The 21863-nt window shown below is 55.4% G+C and overlaps 1 protein-coding gene across 1 annotated transcript in view; it reads left to right on the top strand.

The window, feature by feature from the left end:
• Positions 1-5617: 5617 nt before the first annotated feature.
• The window catches only part of CREB3L1 (cAMP responsive element binding protein 3 like 1), a 34500-nt gene continuing 18254 nt past the window's right edge, over positions 5618-21863 (top strand). The window contains exon 1 of the mRNA XM_058527058.1: positions 5618-6135. Coding sequence (XP_058383041.1) covers positions 6034-6135 — 102 coding nt within the window. The 5' untranslated portion in view covers positions 5618-6033. The remainder of the gene's footprint in view (positions 6136-21863) is intronic.

Here is a 21863-nt window from a genome sequence, read left to right as displayed (position 1 = left end):
TACGAGCGGTCAGCAATTCAATCATTCATCAAACACTTATTGATCACCCACTGTGTGCCCGGCTCTGGGTTAGGCAAATGTGGAAATAGCCCTAAACTAGCTAGATTCTTCTCTTCTGTCCCCAGATCCTTGGTCTCAGAAGCCCTCTCTCTCCCCCTGCCACCCACCCTTTCGGGTCTCAGCGCTCTGCCTCCTCCCAAGGACACCTATGAACTCCAGGGAACCCCACTCCTGTGGCTCCCCCCTCATTCCCCACATAGCTTCAGGCTGCTCCCTCCGACCACCACATTCATGGAGCTCAGCCACGTGCAAAAGCACAATTAATATTCCACTCAGTCTCCCCCAGCTCTGCTGCCTGTTGGAAGAAGATGGAAACCAGATTTGCAGCCACACACGCTGGCATGGATGTGCACAGAGGGGTAGGCCCACTTCTAGGTGTGAGCTGATGCTTTCTCCAGAAGCTCACACACGTGCACGAAGGGGAAAAGCCCCACACCTCGGTCCACACCTCCAGACACACAAATATCCGCCTGAGCGGTATGCACACGCATGGTTCCACCACCACGGGCTGCACACTCGGCTCCTGGCCAATTGATGCCCAGAGAACACACGGGCTCCTCACACACAGGCCCACATTTGCTTTCTGGGCAGAAGGAAACAGAATCATAGCAGTTCAGAGCTGGTAGGATGGAGCTTGAGAGACTATCCAAAACCCTCATTTTCCTGGGAAGAATCTGAGGCCCTGGCTTAACCTTGACTGTTATCAGTCCCCTCTGAACTGAACCGTGCCTGGTTGCATTTCAGCAAAGCCTTTGATTTAAATGCCCCAGGCCACCTGTCTGCTTCCTGGTGGCCAGCCTTGGAGGCTGGGGAAACCAAGGCATGGGGGGCGGGGAGGGAGGGACTTGGCAAGTGCAATAGACCATAGGCAGAGTGAAGCCTCCGACTCCATGCCCCTGCCCTTCCTCATAGCCCCATGGTTCTAGCTCTGCCAGCCCTAGGTGGGGCAATATTTGCAGGGGAGTGTCCCCAGCAACACGAGGACTTCCCGAAGCAAGAGGAAAGACTGGCTTCCTGGGTTTTTCTCCCTGACTTTAGACTTAGAGAACAAGGGGGATGAAGGACTGTGTGCCTGTATGTGTGTCTTTGGGGTTAGAGCCAGCGGCCTGGGTTCCAGAAGCATCTAGAAGCAGAGTTGGTGCAGGTGATTCGAGGTAGAAGAAAGAAGAGTGAATTCAGAGCAGGACTGAGAGCAAAGCAGGAAGCGGGTGGAGCTGTTCCCCAGGCCGCGGGCGGACAGACGGCCAAGGGGAGGGCCTGCCGCCAGTCCAAAGATGGGACAGGAGAGCAGAGATTCAGGGAAAGAGAAGCTAAAATAATTACCAGGAAAAGGAGCTGGAAGGGAGGCAAGTGTTTTCGTAGTCCATGAGGAACTGCAGTCTTCAGAGAACTCGGAGAGGGGAAAAAATCTATCTTTAAGGCCCTTCTCCAAGGCAGGGTGGCTGGTGATTCATTAGCTGCTGAGGAAGGCCCTGGAAGGCCCTCCCCTCGGCTCCTGCCTCTCCCAAGTGAGCAAACCCAGTTCATCTGGGGTGAGTGGAAAGGGCCCTGGATGAGGAGCCTGGAGGCCCTGATTTCAGTCCTATCTCTGCCCCATCGAAGCTGGGTGACCTCAGGCAAGCCTCCTATGGCCCTAGGCCTGGGTTTCCTGTAAAATAAAGGAGTGGTAAGTCATAGAAACTCTGAGCCTTGATTTTCTCGTCTGCAGATTGGGGATAATATCATGTTTCATGGAATCTAAGATCATCAACTATAAGATCAACCAGTGTTTTATGTACATTAAGAAGGAAAAACACTGTCCTTTCAACCATAAGATACTGTGGATTATAAGACGCATTCTGATTTCGGAGATGTTAAAATGAGCATCTCAGAATCAGTGAATATGACACTTATCTCCAAGCCCGTTTCAAGAATTAAACAAGATAATATAAGTGAAGTATTTAGTGCCTGGCACAAAGCAAGTTCTCAATAAATGTCAGGTATTTTTATGGCTCAGGGTGGAGGGGGGAAGGAACCACAGGCCAAGCGGATGGAGAAGAGTGAGAGCTGGGTCTGAAGCTCATGCCCACCCTCCTGGCAGGGTGCCAGCCCGGGGACTCCTGGTCTCACCCCTGCGGGGGGCACAATAGGGTCAGCCGGGCAGCCCATTTTAGGGAGCCACAGAGAACACCTGTGCGTTCCCCATCTGTGCCCCGGAAGTCAGCCTAATCTCCAGGATGAATATGTTTTCATTTCTCAGAAGTTCCTGTTAGCGTGTGCCAAAGCGTTTTTCCCTTTACAATCCAGGCAAACAAGGCAAGTTTACTTTGGGTGACCTTCTCACCACCACCCAGGGCCTGCCTGCCGAGTGTCAACACCCAGCTTTGCATCCTGCTAAAGACTCCAGGCAGGAGCCTGGAGAATAGGAATGCCAGACCTCCAGGTCCTTCACCCCAGCCCTCCACTCCCCACCAGGCCCTATCCTGGTGAGGGCACACTGAGAAGGTCCCTAGGGATCATTTACACCTCTCCCATTTTCTTGATGTAAAAACTGAGACACAGAGAAGGGCAGTGACTCTCCAGGGGTGTCAAAATGTGGCAGTCCCTGGCCAAGCCCCCCACCTTCACACAAACACATACACACACACACACACACACACACACACGCACGCACACACACCATCACTGCTCACAGCTCAGCCTGGCAGGAGACTCTCTCTCCACCTGACCTTCAGTTCCTGGGACAGGCAGGAAGCTTATCTCCGTCCTTTCTCTCCTGTGCGTCACTGCCTGGGGTGGGATGTCTTTATGCATTTCGCTTCGCAGCTGGAGCAGCTGCTGGAGACCAACAACCAGATGTTCCTGAGCCCTTAATAGGAGGGTCTATGGTCTGCGCCTTTCTGGACCTGGAGTATTTGGGGGTGTTTGCAGAACCAATCTTGGCCTCCTTCCCCAACCTCTTCAGATGTAGAGAAGGGGCCTGAGGGGGCTGGGTTGTGGGACCAGGCCCAGGGACCAGCGGGAGGGAGCAGCAGACCCAGTGAGCCATCTAATTTCCTCTCGGGAAAAATCTTTAAGACACTGTATAGAAGGGATGTGCTGCTACAGAAGGCTTCATTCAGGTGGGCCCTCTCATCTGAATGCGCACAATTCTTTTCAGTCCTTGAATAGATTAGAGCTTCAAGCTTCAGTATGACCAGAAGTACCGGGTCTGTGTAGGGCATTGGGGTTTCACAGTCATCACCTCACTCGCCTGTCACCGCCTGTACCTCCCAGTCTTCCTCCCTCTCTCTCTTCTTCATGCTGTTCCCTCTGTCTGGAATGCTTTTCCCTCCATTTTGCCCCATCCGTGACTCCAGTTCACAATTCAGTTCTTGGGTCACACAGCACCTCTTCAGAGAAACCATCCTTACCCACTCAATCATATTTTATTTCCTTCACAGTCCTATCACTATCCAAAATTATCTTATATTATTTTACCCATGCTTTCCTCATTGACTCTGGAACGTATGATCTTCATCACCACTGGATCTCCAGTGCTGCGCTAGGGACGGTCCAGAGATGCTCAATAATACTTGTAGAATGTGTGAATAAGTCCCCTGCCATTCTCATCTTTGCTGGACTTTGCCATCCCCTCACCCCAGAAAAAAATTACCATGCTCCTACTGTGTGCCAGGCTCTGCCCTGCCCATTCCCTCTTCTCTCCTCCTCCCCATCCCTTCCCCCCAAGATTTCTCTCGGGAGATCCTGCCTCTCAGACTCCACAGGAGGTGCCGGAACAAGAATGTCTCCCCAGGATTATTTTCAATGGTTTCCTGGGGTGTTCACCTGGGTAAGAATCAGGAAAGAGAGGACGTTCTAATCCTATTTATCTAAAACTATATAATCTTCCCCAATCACTTAAATGCCTCCTGTGTCTCTAATTACAGAGCCGGCTGGGAGGAACACAGGCACAATTTCCAGCCAACCTCGGGCAGAGGGGCACTTTTGTTTCTCCTGGTGCCCTGCAGGGACTCCAGCTCAGGAGCCAGGGCTCCAGACACCTGCTGCCATAAGCTCACCCACCACAGACTGGCTAGTTCGCCCAGCCAGAGACCGCTCCCCTATCCCGGAAAAGGATCAGCCACATTCTCAGTGTCTGAACGTTCCCCAGAGGGCCAGATGTGATACACTGGGGGAAAACACCCATGGTCTCAATACCCTTATTCCACCTGCCACAGTTTTGAGAGCAAACTGATTTCTTTTTGGCTCTGCCTAACTTCTCAGAGTTGCATGGCTGGTGAACTGGTCCCAAGAGCAGGGGGCTGTATTCCCAGCTTCTCAGGAGCAAATTCTCCAGAGGCCTGGGAGCAATTTGTGTGACATTGTGACAGCCCGGGGGGGGGGGGCAGGGGATGGCGTCAGAACTTCATTCTCCAGAACTATGTCAACTGGGTCATGGGAAGGGCGAAAAGCCACGTGCCTGCCCGCCCACCCCAGGCAAGCCAACAGCTGCCATCTCAGCCTCAATATGTGCCCTTCTCCCACCATGGCACCGACATAGCCATTTCGATGACATCCCTGGCTTAACTACAATGACATCTCTGCTTCTTAAAGGCCTTTGGGTTCCTGAGCTAATTAAAAGCCCAAACAGGGAGGACACACTTAATCCTATTAATGACTTCTGGGCAGGAAATGGTGTGCCCAGCCCTCGGAGGGAGTGCCTTTCTGAACCACCTCCATTTGCTCAGGTGCTTGGTAATTGTTTATCAGCCCTTTCAAGAGATTAAGCTGTGCTCAGGAGCGGGGCCACTTAGGGAATGGATCCAGGGGCCTGGGAGTGTCTGGTGACCATGAGCCATGCAGCCAGCCAGCATCTTGGCTCAGGCAGACTCCATGGCCGCTGCTCTCCAACTTCTCCCTCTTCAGAACCATAAGGGGGACTTGACTGATGAGAGGAGAGGTCCTCGCCTCATCTCTGCTGTTCACCCAGCCCTTTCACACACAGGAAAGCGGGATGCAGTCCTTGCCCTGAGGGATCTCAGAGTCCAGTGGGGTCATAGACCCAAGAGCAAACAATGACAATAGCACATTAGAGGTGCCACAATAGAGATAAGCACACGATGTCCTGTGAGTGTACAGAGATGGTTAACTGCTCCAGCCTGGGGGTCAGGGAAGGCTTCCTGGAGGAGGAGACATGTGAAAATCTCCCTGCTGAGAGATCTGTTGAGGGGCCCGCGAGATGGAATTTCCTGACTTTGGATTTGGTTCAGGCTCTTGCATAACTCAGCTCCCTCAGGAACTTATGGCAGAGAGGCTGACAAAGCCTTAACAAGATGCCGAGGTTCCAGGAGCACAGTTATTGGCTCCAGGACGATTTTGCTTCAAGCCCCTACCTTGAGCGTTCATTACCAAGGAAGACTACTTGCCCTTGTCTCTTTAAAGAGGAGGGGCGATTCCTCGGGCCACTCCCTCTTCTCATTAATATGAAATTATCGTGAATATTGATGTGGGGGCGTGGCGCCTTCGCCAGCTGGGCTCACCAGCCTGGGGTTCCCGGTTTCAGAGAGGAAAGTGACAGAAGCCGTGCAGAGGGAGACGCAGAGAGAGCGGAGCGCCCGGCTGCCACTCGGTCTCGGGGGAGCGCTCAGCTCCCCCGCCCCCGGCTCCCACCCTGTCCGGGGGGCTCCTCAAGCCCTCAGCCCCGCTCCCGGGCTCCCCATGGAAGCCAGCTGTGCCCCCGGAGGAGCAGGAGGAGGAGGAGTCGGCTAAATGCCCGCGGTGTGCCCGGGGCCCCTGAGCCCAGCCCGCTGCGCGCTGCTGCCCTAAGGCCCCCTCGCCCCCCGCGCCCCCCACCCGGGGCCGCGCCGCCTCCGCCCGCCCCTCCCCCGGGGCTTCGCCCCGGACCTGCCCCCCGCCGGCTTGCCAGCGCTCAGGCAAGAGCTGTGGGCCGGGCGCGCCGCCGCCCTGGAGTGAGGGAAGCCCAGCCGAAGGGGGTCTCCGGAGCCGGCCGCGATGGACGCCGTCTTGGAGCCCTTCCCGGCCGACAGGCTGTTCCCCGGATCCAGCTTCCTGGACTTGGGGGATCTGAACGAGTCGGATTTCCTCAACAATGCGGTAAGATGAAGGGTCTGCATCCCCCTTCCACCCCTCCGCACCCCTCTTCGCCGTGCGCCTGGGCTCCCCCTGAAGGACGGGACTACACATCACTGGGCAGAAGCGAGGGAGGGGGCTCTGTGTAGGGTCCCCTGGAGAGACATGTGCTTGGAGCTCTGAGATTTGGCGACTAGATCCCTCGACACCTCCCTAGAACCCAAACCTGGACCGGAGCCTCTGAGCTTGCGCCAGTGCGCACCCCTCCTGGGGGCTCCGTCTGTGGAGATATTGGCCTCCGCCTTCTAGGGGAAGAGGACGTCGAGGCGTCGGGGCCATCCGATCCTCGGATATGAACTCAAGAGACACCAATTTTGCTCCCCTCCCACGTCTAGTCGTCCTCCACCCCCCCCGCCCCCCCTAGGGGTTCCGGGACCAGATTGGGCGCAAAGTGGCGGGGCCCTTTCCTGCGCCCCCTTTAAGGCCTCGGTGGCTCCGCTGCTGGTTCTCCGCTGGGGGGCGCACAGGGGAGAGATTGGAGGGCCAGAAGCCCGACGCCCCGAGGAGGCCAGAGCCAGACCCGGGTTCTGAGCCAGACCCGGAAACTTAGGGGTGCTGCCGCGGCCGCCCCAGGGAGTCAGGCCCGAGATCCCCCAGGGAGGGGCCTGACGCTCAGCTGGTCAGGGCAGCACAGGGTGATCGCTCAGGAGGAGGGAGGTCTTTCTCCCCAACGCTCTGTCTCTAGGTTTGTTTCTCTGTCCTTCCAGTCTCGCTGACACTTTCTCTGTCTCTCTCTCCCTACGTCGTCGCGGCTGTCAGTCTCTGGGCTTGTCCTTCTCTTTCTCTATCTTCCCCTCCCTCCCTAAGGAAACGTGGCTTCTCTCTTTTCTTCCTTCCCTCCCTCTCAGGCTCAGCCCTAAGGCCTTGCCTGGGGGAGGGGCATGGGCTCAGTAACAGGAGAAAATATCTGGGTTCAGAAGGGCTTGCCCTGTTGAAATGCGGGCAGCTTGAGGAATCTGGTGTGAACCCCCTCCTCCGTGTAGCGAACCGCCTGTCTCTCTCTCTGACACACACACATCCAGTGATCATCTCAGGGGTCTCTACCTGCCGGCCTCCACCTCCTAGGACTGAGATAGACTTGGCCAGACAAAAGCCAAGTCCCTAGAGACTGAAAGGATTGGGCATCTTGGACTTCCACCTAAACTGTCCCAGGCTGCCAGACTAATGGTGGGGCCACAAAGCAAGCAACAGGAACCTGAGGCAGGGAGGCGTGGGGTGTGAGGTCTCCGGGTCCTCCATGAGGCGGCACATCCAGGCCACCCTGCTCTCTGGGGAGGGCCCCTGGTCCCAGTCACAGGAAGCACAAGCAGAGGAGGGGAGAGGGCTTGCACTGATAGCGGACAGCCCTGGGTTCTGGTCCTGCCTCTGCTCCCCCTGTGAGCCTGGGCCACACTCTCTTCCCTGGGTCCCCGGGGCCTCGGTCTCTTTGTCTGTAAAATGGGGAAAGGTTGGGTCAAGGCTTTCTAAGGATGGCCTGGCACAGATCCTGGGAATGAAGTGGCAGGATCTGGGGTTCCATCCACCCCTCCTGGAGCTGGTAACAGATGCTGGTCGGAGGGAGGGGGCTTGTTGAAGCTTGTGCCTTTGCCGCCACGGGGTGGGGAGAGTCTGCCTGCGAGCTTCCCGCAGCCCTCGAGCTTCCCGCAGCCCTGGAGGCTCTGAGCTGAGCCTTCTTCTGAGTGAACTCTGCCGCTCTCCCTGCTGCTTCATTCAGCCTTGCACCCCCAGCTGCTTCTCTGGGCCTTGGTCCAGCGCAGGAAAGGAGGCACGATCAGACGGTGGGATCCAGCACTGGGACTGCGGAGGGAAAGCCCTGCTGGGAAGCTCCTGACCTCCGGCCCAGGCAGGGCCAGGGGAGGCAGGGGGAGAGGAAAGGGTTTCTAAGAGGAGAGACGAAGGCCCCCAGGGCTGGGAATCAGGAAATTTGGCTCTAGCCAAATGGTTGTGCTTCTGCCACCAGCCAGCTGGGCAGTTCAGACAAGTGACTTTTCTTCCTCTGGGCCGTGGTTTCCTCATCTGAAAAATGGAGAAAGAGAAACTTCCCATGCTGTTATTGTAAAGATTTAGTGAGAAAATTAAAGATTAACCTAGGACAATGCCTGGCAGGTAAGTTTCCATAGTTAACTTGCTCCAGAGACTAGGTGGGGTGGTGTAGGAACTGCTCAGCGAGGAGTTGCTATGTGACCTGAGCAAGTCCCTTTCTTTCTCTGGTGCCTCCATTTAGTTGTCTAAGGTCCCTTCCAGCTGACATCCCATGCCCACTGCACCCCCAACTCCCTCATCATCCTGCATGGGGATAGGAAAATGTTTCCAGGGTTACACGTGGGAAGGGATGGAGTCTGTGTGCTTCTCAGTCTGGAAGATGGAGAGCAGGGTATTCATTATCCTTAAAAATCCCGAGCCAGCCCTGGGGCCGGCCCCGTGGCTTAGCAGTTGAGTGCGCGCGTTCAGCTAGTGGCGGCCCGGGTTCGGATCCAGGGCGCGCATCGACGCACCGCTTCTCGGGCCATGCTGAGGCGGTGTCCCACATACAGCAACTAGAAGGATGTGCAGCTATGACGTACAACTATCTACTGGGGCTTTGGGGAAATAAAAGGAGGAGGATTGGCAATAGATGTTAGCTCAGGGCTGATCTTCCTCACACACAAAAAAAAATCCCGAGCCAGCCCTGATGGCCTAGTGGTTGAAGTTCGGCACTCTCACTCTCACTTTGGCAGCCTGGGTTCATTTCCTGGTCGTGGAACCACACCAGCCATCAGTCAGGTGCCATGCTGTGGCAGCGGCTCACATAGAGGAAGTAGAAGAACTTACAACTAGAATATACAACCATGCTTGGGGCGCTTTGGGGAGAAGAAAAGAAATCCAGATAAAGTCATATGGAAAACGTGTGTACTCTGTTGCTCTGTGCAAAAAGCAAAAGTATGCTCACCATGAACACAATTATGTAGGAAATAAACATTCGGAGACAAGAGAATGAGTGTGCAAAGTGAAGTTAGGTGTACTTGGCGGTGGCCAGGGTGCTTTATTATTTCTTCTGTGAAGATGCCTTCATGCTCTTTCAATCTTGTCTGTGTCGTTCTCAGAGACATGCCTCAGAAGGGGCTGCCCTTCCTGCCAGATGTGGGGGCTTCTCTTCCCTCCTCCTCCCCACTCTCGCACCATTCCTGATGTGGCCACCCTAGAGCCCCCTTCCCTGGTACCCTGTGATCCTTCAGCCCCTGGGCAGGTATGAGAGAGGTCTGGTGCTCAGAGAACCGGGATAAAGGGCCGGAAGGAGAACAGGTCATGTCTCCAGATAGAGACACTGGGTCTGTGTGTCTCTTGCCTCCTTGCCCTGACTAAGGGGAAGGGATGACTAGGGTTTCTCTAGGAGGAAATGGCTTTGGATTCCAGAGAAGCCCGAGCCAGGAGGGTGTGGGGAGGAAGAGGAGGAGGAAGAGGAGTTCTGTTGTCTCAGAGGGAGCAGCAGGAAGCTGCAAGATGTTTGCCCAGCACACTCATTTACTCCCGGCAGCTGGGGAGGCCAGGTGTGGGAATCACCAGGACCCAGGGACCAGCCCAGGGGCAGGGGGTTGTGGGGGCTAAGGCTGATGGCTGCTCCCCAGGCCCCCAGCCTGGCTTCTCCAGAGCTAAATGGAGAAGCAGAGAACCACCACCATCACCCCAGCCTTTGGAGGATTTAGGGAGATTAGAGAAATATGTGTGTTTGGGTGTTGCTATGTCTGTGTGTGGGCCTTTAACAAACCTTAAAAGGGGAGGGGTGTGTGTGTGTGTGTGTGTGTGTGCTTCTCTTTAAATTCTCACCAACAGGAAAGAGAACTCAAGAGCCAAGGCGCTCTGGTCTCAGAGTAGCATCCGCTAGAAAAGGACTAATGGAGGAAAACTAATGGAGGACCCCAAATCTTCGGGCTCCTATTCAGGAAGGGAGATTTCCCCAGACACCCACTCCTCCTCCAAAACATGGATTTTGTTTTGGGCAGGGTTTTTTTGTTTTGTTTTTGCTTCCCCCACTGGGATACAAGCTCCTTGAGGGCAGGGGTTTATCTGTCTTGCTCACTGTTGCATCCAGAGTAGGCCTCAACCAACCAATGCTGAATGAAGGAAAGGGGGCCCGGGCCAGATCCCACACCTTTTAGGGAGGAGGAATGAAGGTGCTTAAGCTCTCTACTCCCAGCCATCAGGGTCCTGCGGCCCACACTGTCTCTGAGATTCAGGAGGGGTCTCCATGGTTTCCAATGAACTGTCATTGCCTTGAGCCATCCCCATACTGTGACACAGAGCCCTGCAGCCCCTGGTCTAGGACAGTCCAGAGCTGGCTGACCCACAGCAGATTTGAACTTGTGGCTTAGGCCTCACCCTTGAGCATTAAGGCTCTAGGGCTTCCATCTTCCCCAGTTTCCTCTTCTTCGGATTGCTCTGGGACTCCTGGACCCACACCCAGCTTAAAACTAAGTCTTTTCTAGTCCTGACTTAGGGCCTTTGCACATGCTGTTCCTTCCGTCTACAACGCTTTTCCTTCCAGTTCTCTCCATCTCACCTTCCTCAGTTCAAATGCCACCTCTTTAGAGAAGCCGCCCACCCACCTCAAGTGGGACCCCCTGTTGTTTTCGGTTTCAGCCCTTGATTTCTTCAGCCCTTATCCCAGTTTGCAGTTAATTTATTGGTTTATTGTCCATTTCCTCTATGGAAAGTTAAGTTCCATGAGAGCAAGACCATGTCAGTTTTGTTCACTGCCATAAACCTAGCACAGTACTGTGGCACAAAGTAGGTACTCAGTATAGTAAAACTCCACCAGAAGGCAGTAAGCCGAGTCCAAAATTTTCAATCGTGTAAAATGTGGACTTATTGCAGGATCAATGAAAAACAATATTTTTCAGTTTGTACTATCACAAAAGGTACAGAAGTAAAGACTGAAGCCTTACTGCATGCAGCAGACCAAACTGAGAAAGTTCCAGGAGCTTGAGGTAGTCGCTTCTTTACCAGCCCCACAGAGATAAGAGTTGTGCCCACCTTTATTTGAGATGGGCCCCAGGCATGGGACAGAAGCCAAGTTTTGGTCACATTCTAGTGGACTTTGCTCCATTTCAAGGATTTACTGTATTTGTAGAGAAAATTACTTTATACCAGGCAGTCCTTGTAGGGGAAGGGGAGAATATTTTTAAAAAGACAGGCCTGAGTGTTTAAGAAGTGTACTGATAATTCCAGAAGGGGCCCTGGGGCTCTCAGTGTCCTGGCCTGGCCAGCCCTGAGGGTGATAGTGATGCTGGATCCCACAAAAATGCTCTCTGTGCCCCAGTCTCCTGAGAGATCCCTCTGGCTTCCCTGGACCAGCCGGGGATGGTCATTCTTCAATACACACATCCAGTCCTTCAACAACTGGGCAGTGAAGGAGCCCCTGTGCTGGTGCCAGGTTACCCGGATGAAGAAGGTACAGCTGGTCCTCCAGCCACCCGCAGCTGAATGAACGATTCAGAGAGGGAAACAGACAGTAACAGCACCGGGGGGCGCCATGATGAAGCAGAGCATGATGGGAGCCTGAGGAGGAGCATCCAGCTGAGCTGGAGGTCATGGGAGGTTTCTCAGAGGAGGTGACCTCCGTACCCTCCCTCCCCGAAGTCCCCAACCCTCTAGCAAAGGAGTTACTGGAAGGCATTTCACAGGGAGGACTGGAGCTGTGTCCCTTTTATTGAGCATGGATAGGCATCATGGTCCCCTGAGATTTAGAGAGGAGGGGACGTGTTAACTCTGTTCCCTGACAGAGGCCCCACAGAATGAGTCAAGGAGGGGAGAGAATCATCTTATCTCCCACTCTTGTTCTGGTTTGATAGGGCAAGGAAAGTTTGGGATCTCAGATAACAGAGGGGCCCCGCCTTCACCCTCACCCACTGCCATCGTTAGGGCACCATGGATGCCTAGAGCTATAGGGGCAGAGCCAGCACATCACCTGGTCTGTGAGAGGGGATGCCCCACATCCCATCCCGTGCCGTCTCCTCATACTCACTCCAGGATGCTGCTCCCCTGAGAACAGGGACCTTTGCTCTCCACAGCTCCCAGGACTCCCAGGAGGATCTGTTTATGTCTGGCCTGGCTACTGTGCCTGGAGACGGGAGGATGAAGGACACCCCCACTTTGCGTCTTCCCCTCCCCATACCATGTGCCTCCTGCAAGTCTTGGTACCAAGGCCCTCCAGGAGGATCCCTCTCTGCGACCTGGCTTGCCCCTGAACCTCCCTCAAGAAACCAGCTCCAGATGCTGGAGAACAGGCTGTTCTTCTGGAAGTCTCAGCGCTCCAGGGGGCAGGATGGAGGAGGAAGATTTGGGTGGAGTTAAGTCAAGACCATGAGCATTGCTCTGGCTGGGACACTGTGTAACCCCCTTGAGCAGGCTAGGGGAAGCCAGAATAAGTGGCAAGACCCTTGACCAGGACTGGGGAGAAGGTAGGAGTGGGGGTGTTGGTTCAGGAGATGCTGGGAGGGCCGAGATATGGCCCAGAACTCTGACCATCAGAGAAAACATGTCAAAGGTGATTTCCTTGAAATGTAAAAGACCCTGATCCCCATGGCCTGGACACACCATGTCGTCAACCAGGCCAACTTGACAGCTAGAGCAATAATGGACTTCCCTGCTGCCGTCCAGTATGTCTTCTCTCCCAGCTCTCCTGGGACAGAGCCCTCACTGAAGCTTCCTTGGCCCTTGGCCCTTGGCCCAGGAGCCATTTCACCCATCACAGAGAGGCTGACACATCTGGGCTGGGCTTTGTGGTCCAACATAACAGCTGGATAGCAGCAGCTGTCCCCCTTCCCCTTCCAAAAGAATACCAAAAATGAAAGAACAGTGGAGCAAGGCAGGCTCTTCAGGCCCCTGTGGAGAGCCGGGAAGCAGTCTGAAAGCAGCGATAGAGGGGACTCGCTTCAGAGGCAGACAGGCCTGAGCCCTTGCCCATGTGTTCCCCTCTGCCTGCAATGACCTTACCCCTCCTCACCTCATTTCCCTGACTCGCTGTGTGACCTCAGGCAAAGCATTTCCCCTTTCCAGGGCTTGGCTTCCTCATTGTTGGACTAGACTGAGAGTTCTCTGAGGGCAGGGAGGGTCAGGCAATTATTTTGTCTATTGTCTAGTTATAGCTATAGTGACTGAGTGGTCAGGAAATATTTACTTATCAGATGGATGGATGGATGGACGGACAGATGGACGGACGGTCGGATGGGTGGAAGGATGGATGGAAGAAAAGAGGGAGTCGGGAGCGGGGATGGATGGATGGATGGATGAATGGGTGGATGTTGGAAGAAAGGACATTTCCACACTTCCAGCTTTGATGGTACTTTTTGTAGGTGTGTGTGTGAGGAAGATCAGCCCTGAGGCTAACATCCGTGCTAATCCTCCTCTTTTTGCTGAAGAAGACCGGCTCTGAGCTAACATCTATTGCCAATCCTCCTCCCTTTTTTTTTTTTTTACCCCCAAAGCCCCAGTAGATAGTTGTATGTCGTAGTTGCACATCCTTCTAGTTGCTGTACGTGGGACGTGGCCTCAGCATGGCTGGAGAAGCGGTGCGTCGTGCATGCCCGGGATCCGAACCCGGGCCTCCAGTATCGGAGCACGAGCACTTAACCGCTAAGCCACGGGGCCGGCCCCTTGATGGTACTTTTTTTTTAAGTGGATTTTATTTATTCATTCAAGTAGTGAATCTTAACCTAAATCTCACATCTACCTTTGACTTTACCATGATGGCCTTTACCATTATGAAATAAATTGTGCATATAAAAGAATATATATAAGGCATGTATATGAATTATAAAATATAATAAAATGGATACCTGGGTACTCACCACCCAGCTGAAGAAACAGGTGCAGCTCTAAATGTCTTGGTCTCTCAAGGCTGCATGAGTTTGGGGAAGAGGTGAGCTGTAGACCCTCAGTCCACTCCACTCTGGGCAGATTCTGAACAGGAATGTCCTGAGACCTGCCTATCCTCAGACCCGACCTGACCAGACAGCGAGTCCACAGGTCAGATGGCAGACACCTTGACAAATGCTGGGGAGCTGAGCCGTACCTGAGGTAGGATGGCGTGGCCATTAATGGTCGCTTTTAGCAGCTTAGACCTGGGAGCAAATCCTGGCTCTCACCATTTGTCATCCGTGTGAGCTTGGTCAGGGGCCTTACCCTCTCCCTCGTTATTTTTCTCATCCCTAGAGATGACCATAGAGCATAGGTTCTAATGAGGATTCGGTTAGGTAACTCGTGTGAGGGCCTCGCACAATGCCTAGTGCATAGTACACTCTCTATAAACAATGGTTGTTGCTGCTGTTTTTATTCTGATTGTTGTTGTCATTGTCTGAAAGGAAAGTCCCCAGCGTTGGACAGCCCTTGGGGGAATGTCCCACCTTCCCCACCCCTGTGCCGAGCCCTGCTGATAGGGATTTTATTTTCCTGTCTGTTTGACCTCTCTGGAACTGGAAGGCTCTTTGGGTAAAGCCAAGAGATGCCAGGCACCTTCTCAGGGCTGTCTTTCTGGGCATCAGGAGAGGGATGGCCAGGGATGTGCAAAACTAGGGCCCGGGGTGAGGACCCCACGCATAGAGTGGGGGGCTTATATTTTGCATCTGACCCTGTAGCGGGTGTTGGGATGGGACTGCAGGAAATTGATCATTCCTTCAATAACCTGTATTGTCGTGTGTGCTTAAAAGCACAAGCTTTGAAGTCAGAGCTTGGGTTCAAATCCCGGCTCAACCTCTTATGAACTGAATGAAGCTGGGTAAGCTACTTAACTTCTCTCTGCCTCAGTTTCCTCAACCATTAAATGGGAGTATTAATAGTACCTACCTTATCTGCTGAAACTTAAATGAGATACTACATGGAAGGAGCTAGAACAGTGCCTGGGACATAAATATTAGCTATTATTATTATTATTGTCATTACTATTAGGCCTACTGTAGGCTAGGCCCTGTGTGAGGCCCTGAAGAGGGTTCAAGGATGAACTCCATCCCCGATCCTACCCTCAAGGAAGTTCAAGTTTAGAAGGAGAGATGGGTCCCATTGTGCATAATTAGAGTTCAACACTTGATAATAACCAGTGACCTAACAGTCTATAAGTGCTATGGTAGCACAAGAAGGAGAGGACTCTTTCAGCTGGGTGATCCAGCAGGGCTTCCTGGAGGAAGAGGCATTTGAATTGGGCCTTAAAGGATGAGAGGAGTTGGAATGAGGAGATAAAGGGCAAAGGCACTCCAGGCACAAGGAATGGTACAAGCGAAGGCCCTGCAGCCATGGGGCTCACAGCAGGTTCAAGGAGCTGGGGTGGGCATCCACTAGGCTGGAGGGAAAAGAAAGATGAGGGGCTCCAGATTGAAATCCGTTTGTGACAGACCTTGGACACTGTGCTTAGGAGCTGGAATTTTTTCAGCAGGCAGGAGGGAGCCAATGATAGTCCAAAGCTGAACAAGGTGGTGGTCCCAGCAACTATGAACCGTCTCAGCACTAGGAGGTCTAGAGTCCATTAGGGGGATCTCAGCCTGTTTGGATGACGAGGGACCCTCCCCCAAGGGAGACAGAATTGTGGGCCCTCCCTGAGCCCAGAGCAGCCCGAAGCAGCAGCCACCCCCAGGTCCCCTCTCTCCGCTGACCTCCACCCCGTGCCCTGATGTGACTCTCACACTGGGCCAGGAGTACCACTTCCCTTCTGGCTCTTTCTTCCCTAGCACTCGGGGCCAGGCTGGCCTAGGGAGGCCCAAGGCAACACCGCCCTTGCAGAGGGACAGGCTGTACCTCCTCGGGACTGAGAACTCTGGCCTGAACCATGTCCTTCCTCCTGGCCCAACCCCAGCCCTAAACGGGGTTCCCTCACCCCTCCTACAGCTCAGGACCCTCCACTATCAGGCAAAGCCTGTCCTTATTGGCCCCAGAGGCCTAGAAGGATCTGAGCTGTCCTCCTGAGCCCAGCCCCGCCTGGCACCTTGGCCCTCCCACCCATCAGCTGGGACAAGATGCCCTGAGCCCCTGTCATCATCCTCCCAGAGAGGAGGCCCAGCCCTGCCCTCTGCCGCCCCCAAGCCTTCACCCCTTTCTCTCCCAGGGCTGCAAATCAGTTCCACATTTGGGATCTGGCATGCGCTATCTGCTCAGAACTCTCCCCTCCCAGTTAGCTCAGGCTCCCATCTCCCCCCACCCCACATGGTCGGCGATGCAGAAGGGGAGGGGTTCCTGCCCTTGCGAGCCCTTCAGAGGTCTGAGAGGGCGCTGGACTGGGGCAAGGCACCAGAGGGAAAGTGGACACCATGAGGCCCTCCCAGGGAGAGATGAAAGACGAAGGATAGAGGGGGTGGGGTGGAGCCAGAGCTTGAGCAAGCAGATGAGGGGACGCGAGGGGTTGGGGGTGGCGGGGGAGGAGCGAGGTAGTTCCCAGCTCAGCACATTCCTGAGACATCTGGACGTGCTGGAAGGACCCCAGCTGGCCCGCAGGGCTGTGGCTCCAGCTTCTCTGCTCCGTGATGTCAGGACCCAGCATCCCCCCTCCTCTCAGAGTCCCAGTGGCCTGGGATCTACTTGGGGCTAAGTGCTGGGGTCTCCCCGGACTCCTCACCCTCAGTGAGAAAGAAAAGGCCCCTGGGGCCCATGGAGGAAATTCTGCCCCAGAGGGGGGCCTGGGCGTGGTGGTAGGAGGCAGACGTGGAAGACCCAGGGGTTTGCCCATGCCATTGACCAAGCCGATTCCTCCTTTGAGCTGATGCCAGCCCCCTCCCTTCTCCTTGGAAGGGAGATAGAGACAGAAAGACTCTAGAAATGGCTGCTTACCTTGAGCTGTGTGATCCTGGGCAAGTCCACTCCCTTCCCTGGCTCTCTGTGCTAATAATAACAGCTACATTTAATAAGAGCCTTCTACATGTCCTGTATTGTATAAAGCACTTAACAAATCTCTCATTTAATCCTCACAGCAACCTGGTGGGGTAGATATAAGTACCCCTATTTTATAGCTGAGACTAAGGCTCAGAGAGGTGAAGTAACTTGCCCAAGGCCACACAGTGGGTAGCAGAGACAGGATGAGAACCGAGTCTGTCTGCCTCCCTTGCTCATAACCACTGAATAACACTGCCTCTGCAGATAAGAGGGGATGGACCTAACGATGCCAGAATTCCTTTCGGCTCTAAAATCGTCAGAATTTCTTTTGGCTGTTGTGGGGCCCTTCAAGAAGGGCAGGGGCAGCATTAGTCACACACTGGGTGGGGGAAGGAGGGCAGAGGCAGCTGGCTTTGAAGCATCAGATGGATCAGGAGTCTTCAGAGGTCCCCTCCCTGGAGCCCCAGAGATGTCCAGACCCCGGGAGGCGGGAGTCACAGCCTGATCCCCAGCCGAGCCCTGGGGTCCCACACCTTCTCTGAAGGAAGGGAGTAAATAAGGAGAGAGAATGCAACTTCTCCCAAAAATAAAACCTGAGGACAACTCAGACGGACCGGGACCGCTGAGGAAGCCGGAGGCCAAACGCAGACGCGATGAGGAGAGGGAAGAGGCCAAGGGAATTCCAGCCAGAGCCTGGTGGCAGGCTCCAGCCGAGGAGGGCCTTCCAGCTGGCCAGGGGCCGGGAGAACAGCTCGGCCAGTTGGCCACTGGGCTCTGTTTACACTCTTGGGCCTGGCCTAAGCCTGGGGGCTGCTCCTTCAATGCTGAGTTGGGGGGCTGTGGTCCCCAGGTACCTGATCTGGCTGTGGCTTAAAAACAAAAAAGCTTTGGGGAAGAACAACCTGGAGAATGGGTACAATGGGCCCCACTAGGGAGGGGCCAAGGAAAGGAGTCCAGGTGTGTGGAACCTCTGCCTGGAGCGGGAGCAAGCTGGCATCATAGCGGAATTCGGGGCAGTCATTCCTGGAGGCTCAGCTGCAGAAAAAAGGCCTCAGCCCTTTAGCTCACTGGCACATTCCTTCATTCACCCACTCATTCAGTCAGTCAGTCAGTCAGTCAACAAACATCTGAGCACCTACCATGTGCTGGGACTAAGGCTAGGCTTTGGAGATACAGATGAGAATTGGACACAGCAAGACTTAGAGGCAACATGGCTAGATCATTTCAAGCTATACTAAGGAACTTGGAAACTATTCTAAGGCAGTAGGGAGTCATCAGTAGTTACTAAACAAGGGAGTCACATAGTCATATTCACGTGAAGATCCCTCTTGATGCCAGGTGGAGAATGCTCTAGAGACAGATCAGAGTTCAAGCTTTGGACCTATCTTCATAAATGGGGTAGTTACACCACTAGTCACAAAGCCTTTTGCGAGAAGGAATCAAGTTTTGTTCATCTCTGTATCCACAGGGCTGGGCACACAGTAGGTACTCAGTAAAGACTGAACAAATGCACGAGTGATGAATAAATGGATGTGATAGATGCCCTTATGCTCACGAGGCCCCCAGCACTAGCCCTGGCACTTAGTCTCCAGTGTCCTGAGCTGTCCCACAGGGATCCTCTGGCCCCGGCCTCTGGACCAACATCTCCAGCAGCCAGACCGTGGGCTGCTGGGCCCTCAGCGGTGCCAGTCCCAGCTAATCCCAGCCCTGGGCGGCGGCACTCATGGCCATCGCTTCCTCCTACCCAGACAGTACCTGGCACCCACCCCAGGGTTGCGCCACAGCACATGGGCTGCCTGGTCAGAAGATGCCAGGGGCTGGCCAGGAACCTGCAGGGACCTGTGGTCTGGCCAGGGAAGGGTTACCAGTGTCGGGAGGGGGAACTGGAGGGCCAGACTGGGGCTGGGGCTGCAGAGAAGACACACCCTCCCCAGGTGTGGACCCTGCTCTGCACAGACGCAGCCTGCAGTGGGTGCCAGCCTGCCCTTTCCTCTCCCCCTTCCTTTCTCTAGCACACACACGCACAGAAATGCGCAATCCCCATGTTGCCCCCTCCTCCAGTCCCAGCCCTCACTGTCCCAGCCCCATCTCCCTCGCTGGGGGTCACATGACGCAGACATGTGGCTTGGCACACTCAGCATTCAGTTCTGTCGTGTTGTGAGATGTGTGTGTTCATGTGAGAGTGTGCATGACCACGCCTGTGACCGTGTCTGGGGTGACTGCACGTATGCATGTGTGCATATGGGAGTCCGTGTCTGTCTGATCACACCTGAGGAGTGTGTCCGTGTGGGGTCCGTGTCAGTGCCTGCCCGCGTCAGCCTGTGTAAGCCCGTGAGAGTGTGTTTGTGCACCAGCACCCGTGCCAGGCTGCATATGGAACTGTCTCAATGTGTCTATGGGTGTGGATCTTAACACTGCGTGCTGTCAGAGGTGGTGTTTCCCTGTGTTAGAAGGACTTCACAGCTCACGCCTGGGTAGCATGTGCACACGCATGCACACACACACACACACAGACGTATTTCTGCTTATTTGGACTTGGGCTCTGTAGTGAATAGTTCTGTAGGGGAAAATATGAAACTCAGCAGCCGCCTTCCCTGGGCCTGTGGGGAACGGGGGATGAGTGAGGTTGGAGGTTGGAACAGTGCGCTCCCCTTAACCCCCATGGCCCTGCCAGGAAGGCTCAGGGAGGGGCTGGCTCCACGGACAGGAGAACCGGCTCCTTCCCAGTCCCCAGAGAGGCCAGGGCAGAGGAAAAGAGCTCACTTTCTGAGGACTAGTTCACTTCACCCTGTCCCTGCCACCTTTGCCTCAATAGGAACGCAGACTATAACTGATGGGGAAACTGAGGCCTGGAGAGGAGACACCACCTGCCCCTGCCCAGGTCTCAGAGCACAGCTGGATCTTGACCCGGGGCCTCTTGAGTCTGAGTCCAGGGCCTTTTCCCTTCACAGGACAGCTTCTCAAGTCTAGCTCTGGGAAAGGGACCCACAGATGCCTGGATGGTGATGTTGAAGAACAGGGAGGGCCTGTCTGACAGCTGGGTACCAGGGGCTCACCTCCTCTCCTGTAAGCCCCTCCCTGTTCTCTCTTGACCCTACTCCCTGCACACACACTCAGAGCACAGCAGTGACTCAGACTGGTGGCCCTTCAGCTTGAAACGGGGGCAATTTTCTAGTGACCACGAAGCAAGTAACCGTCCCGGAATGTATGGGTCAGTGTGTATGGGGGGACTGGGGGGGAGGGCAGCCTGCGGGGGAAGGGAAGGGGGAAATGTGAGAGGATTCTCCTCCCATCTCTTCCCAGAGCTCACTCTCTCGGAAGGAATGTCCGGGCTCAGGATTCTCCCCCACTCCTATCCCACAGCTCAGCCTGGACCCACTCTGGTCTCCTCCTTCCTTTCCCCAAGCACAGACTGAATCAGCCTGGGCCGGGGGAGGGGCAGAAGCCGGCGATCGGGGTGCAGGCGCCGAGGTGCTAGGGGCCAGAGAGAAGGCGGCGCCCTGAGGCTGCCTCGTCGGGGGAGACGGTTCTCCCACACACCGCCTCAGCAGGCAGCTGCGCCCCCGGAGCATTCCCTCTCTCTGCATTGACCCCAAGGGAGGAATTAGGGCAGGCGAACTGAGAGGAGCTTCAGTCGGCTCTGTTAGCGCCCAGGAGTGACCCCTCTCCCCCCACCAGGGTCAGAGACCCGGCTGCCCCGTCCATGCGCCCCGTGGTAGGATTATTCGAGGAGGGACGGAAGGAGCTGAGCTGGCAGAGCCGCGAAGGGATTTAAGATTGGGGCCTGGCCTCCCCTTCGGGCCGGGACGTTGGAAGAGACCCTCCCTCTCTACTTCCCCCGGCTCGCGGTGCGGGGTCGGGACCATGCAACTGACAAGGGTCTTAGGGCACCGTGGGACTGCCGGGCCCACCTGGAAGCTCAGGGGGCCATTTCCGCCTCCGCCCCAGGCGCAGGAGGGGACACAAGGCTCGATCTGGCACCCCCCGCCCTGCCGGGCCCGGGCCGTCTGCGGAGCCCGGGACCCTCCTCCGCGCGGGCCCTGCCCTCCTCCCGCTCCCTCCCGCCGCCGCGGCCGGCCGCTCGCAGCCTCCTCCCATTGGCCGGGAGCTCCGCGCATCCCACCAATGAGCAGGCCGGATTCCGCGCGGGCGGCCCCAGCGCGCCGGCGTTAACCCGCCGCGGCCGCGCTGGGCAGGCGGGACCCCCGTCCTGCTTTAAATTTAAAGGGCCGGCCACTGAGACCGCCTCCGGGAGGGGGCGCCGCCGAGGGGCGGGGTCTGCGGGGCTGCGAGCAGGACAGCCCGGGACCTTTCCTCCCAGAGAGTGGAGCCGGCGCCGGCTGCGCGTGGCAGCCGAGAAGGAGCTTATGTTGGCAGGATTGTAGGAAAAGTCGTTAACAAGGAGGGGAACAAATCATAATATTTCCTTCTCTGGCTTCCCACCCCCGTTGCCTGGAAAGGCACCCGCATAGAACGCTCACCCCCAGTAGAACCCTATCCCCCTCAGAAGGTTGACCCACGACCCCCTGCCGTTTATAGAATCCTGCCCCTCACCCCTAGTAATTGCCATCGGATAGTCTGAAACCTGAACTTTGTGTGTGCGAACTGGAGGGAGAGCTGGTTGTGTTGGGGGGGAACCAAAGGGCCGTGCTGGAGCTGAGGAGGCCTGAGATCGCCAGAGTGGGCTTTCCAGGGTTGGGGGGAGGGTGGGTGCAGAGGAAAAAGTGAGAGGACAAGGAGAAGGTGCCCGCATTCCTGTGCAGCCCCAGAGCTGCAGAGAACCCCTCCCTCAACATCACCAACTCGCTGTGTGACCCTGGGTAGCTGGCTTTCCCTCTCTGGGCCTCAAGTTCCTCATTAGC

This window comes from Diceros bicornis, chromosome 31, assembly GCF_020826845.1.
Source record: "Diceros bicornis minor isolate mBicDic1 chromosome 31, mDicBic1.mat.cur, whole genome shotgun sequence".
Lineage (NCBI taxonomy): Eukaryota > Metazoa > Chordata > Mammalia > Perissodactyla > Rhinocerotidae > Diceros > Diceros bicornis.
The sequence above is the reverse complement of the archived record's forward strand: the minus strand, read 5'-3'. Positions and strand labels throughout refer to the sequence as shown.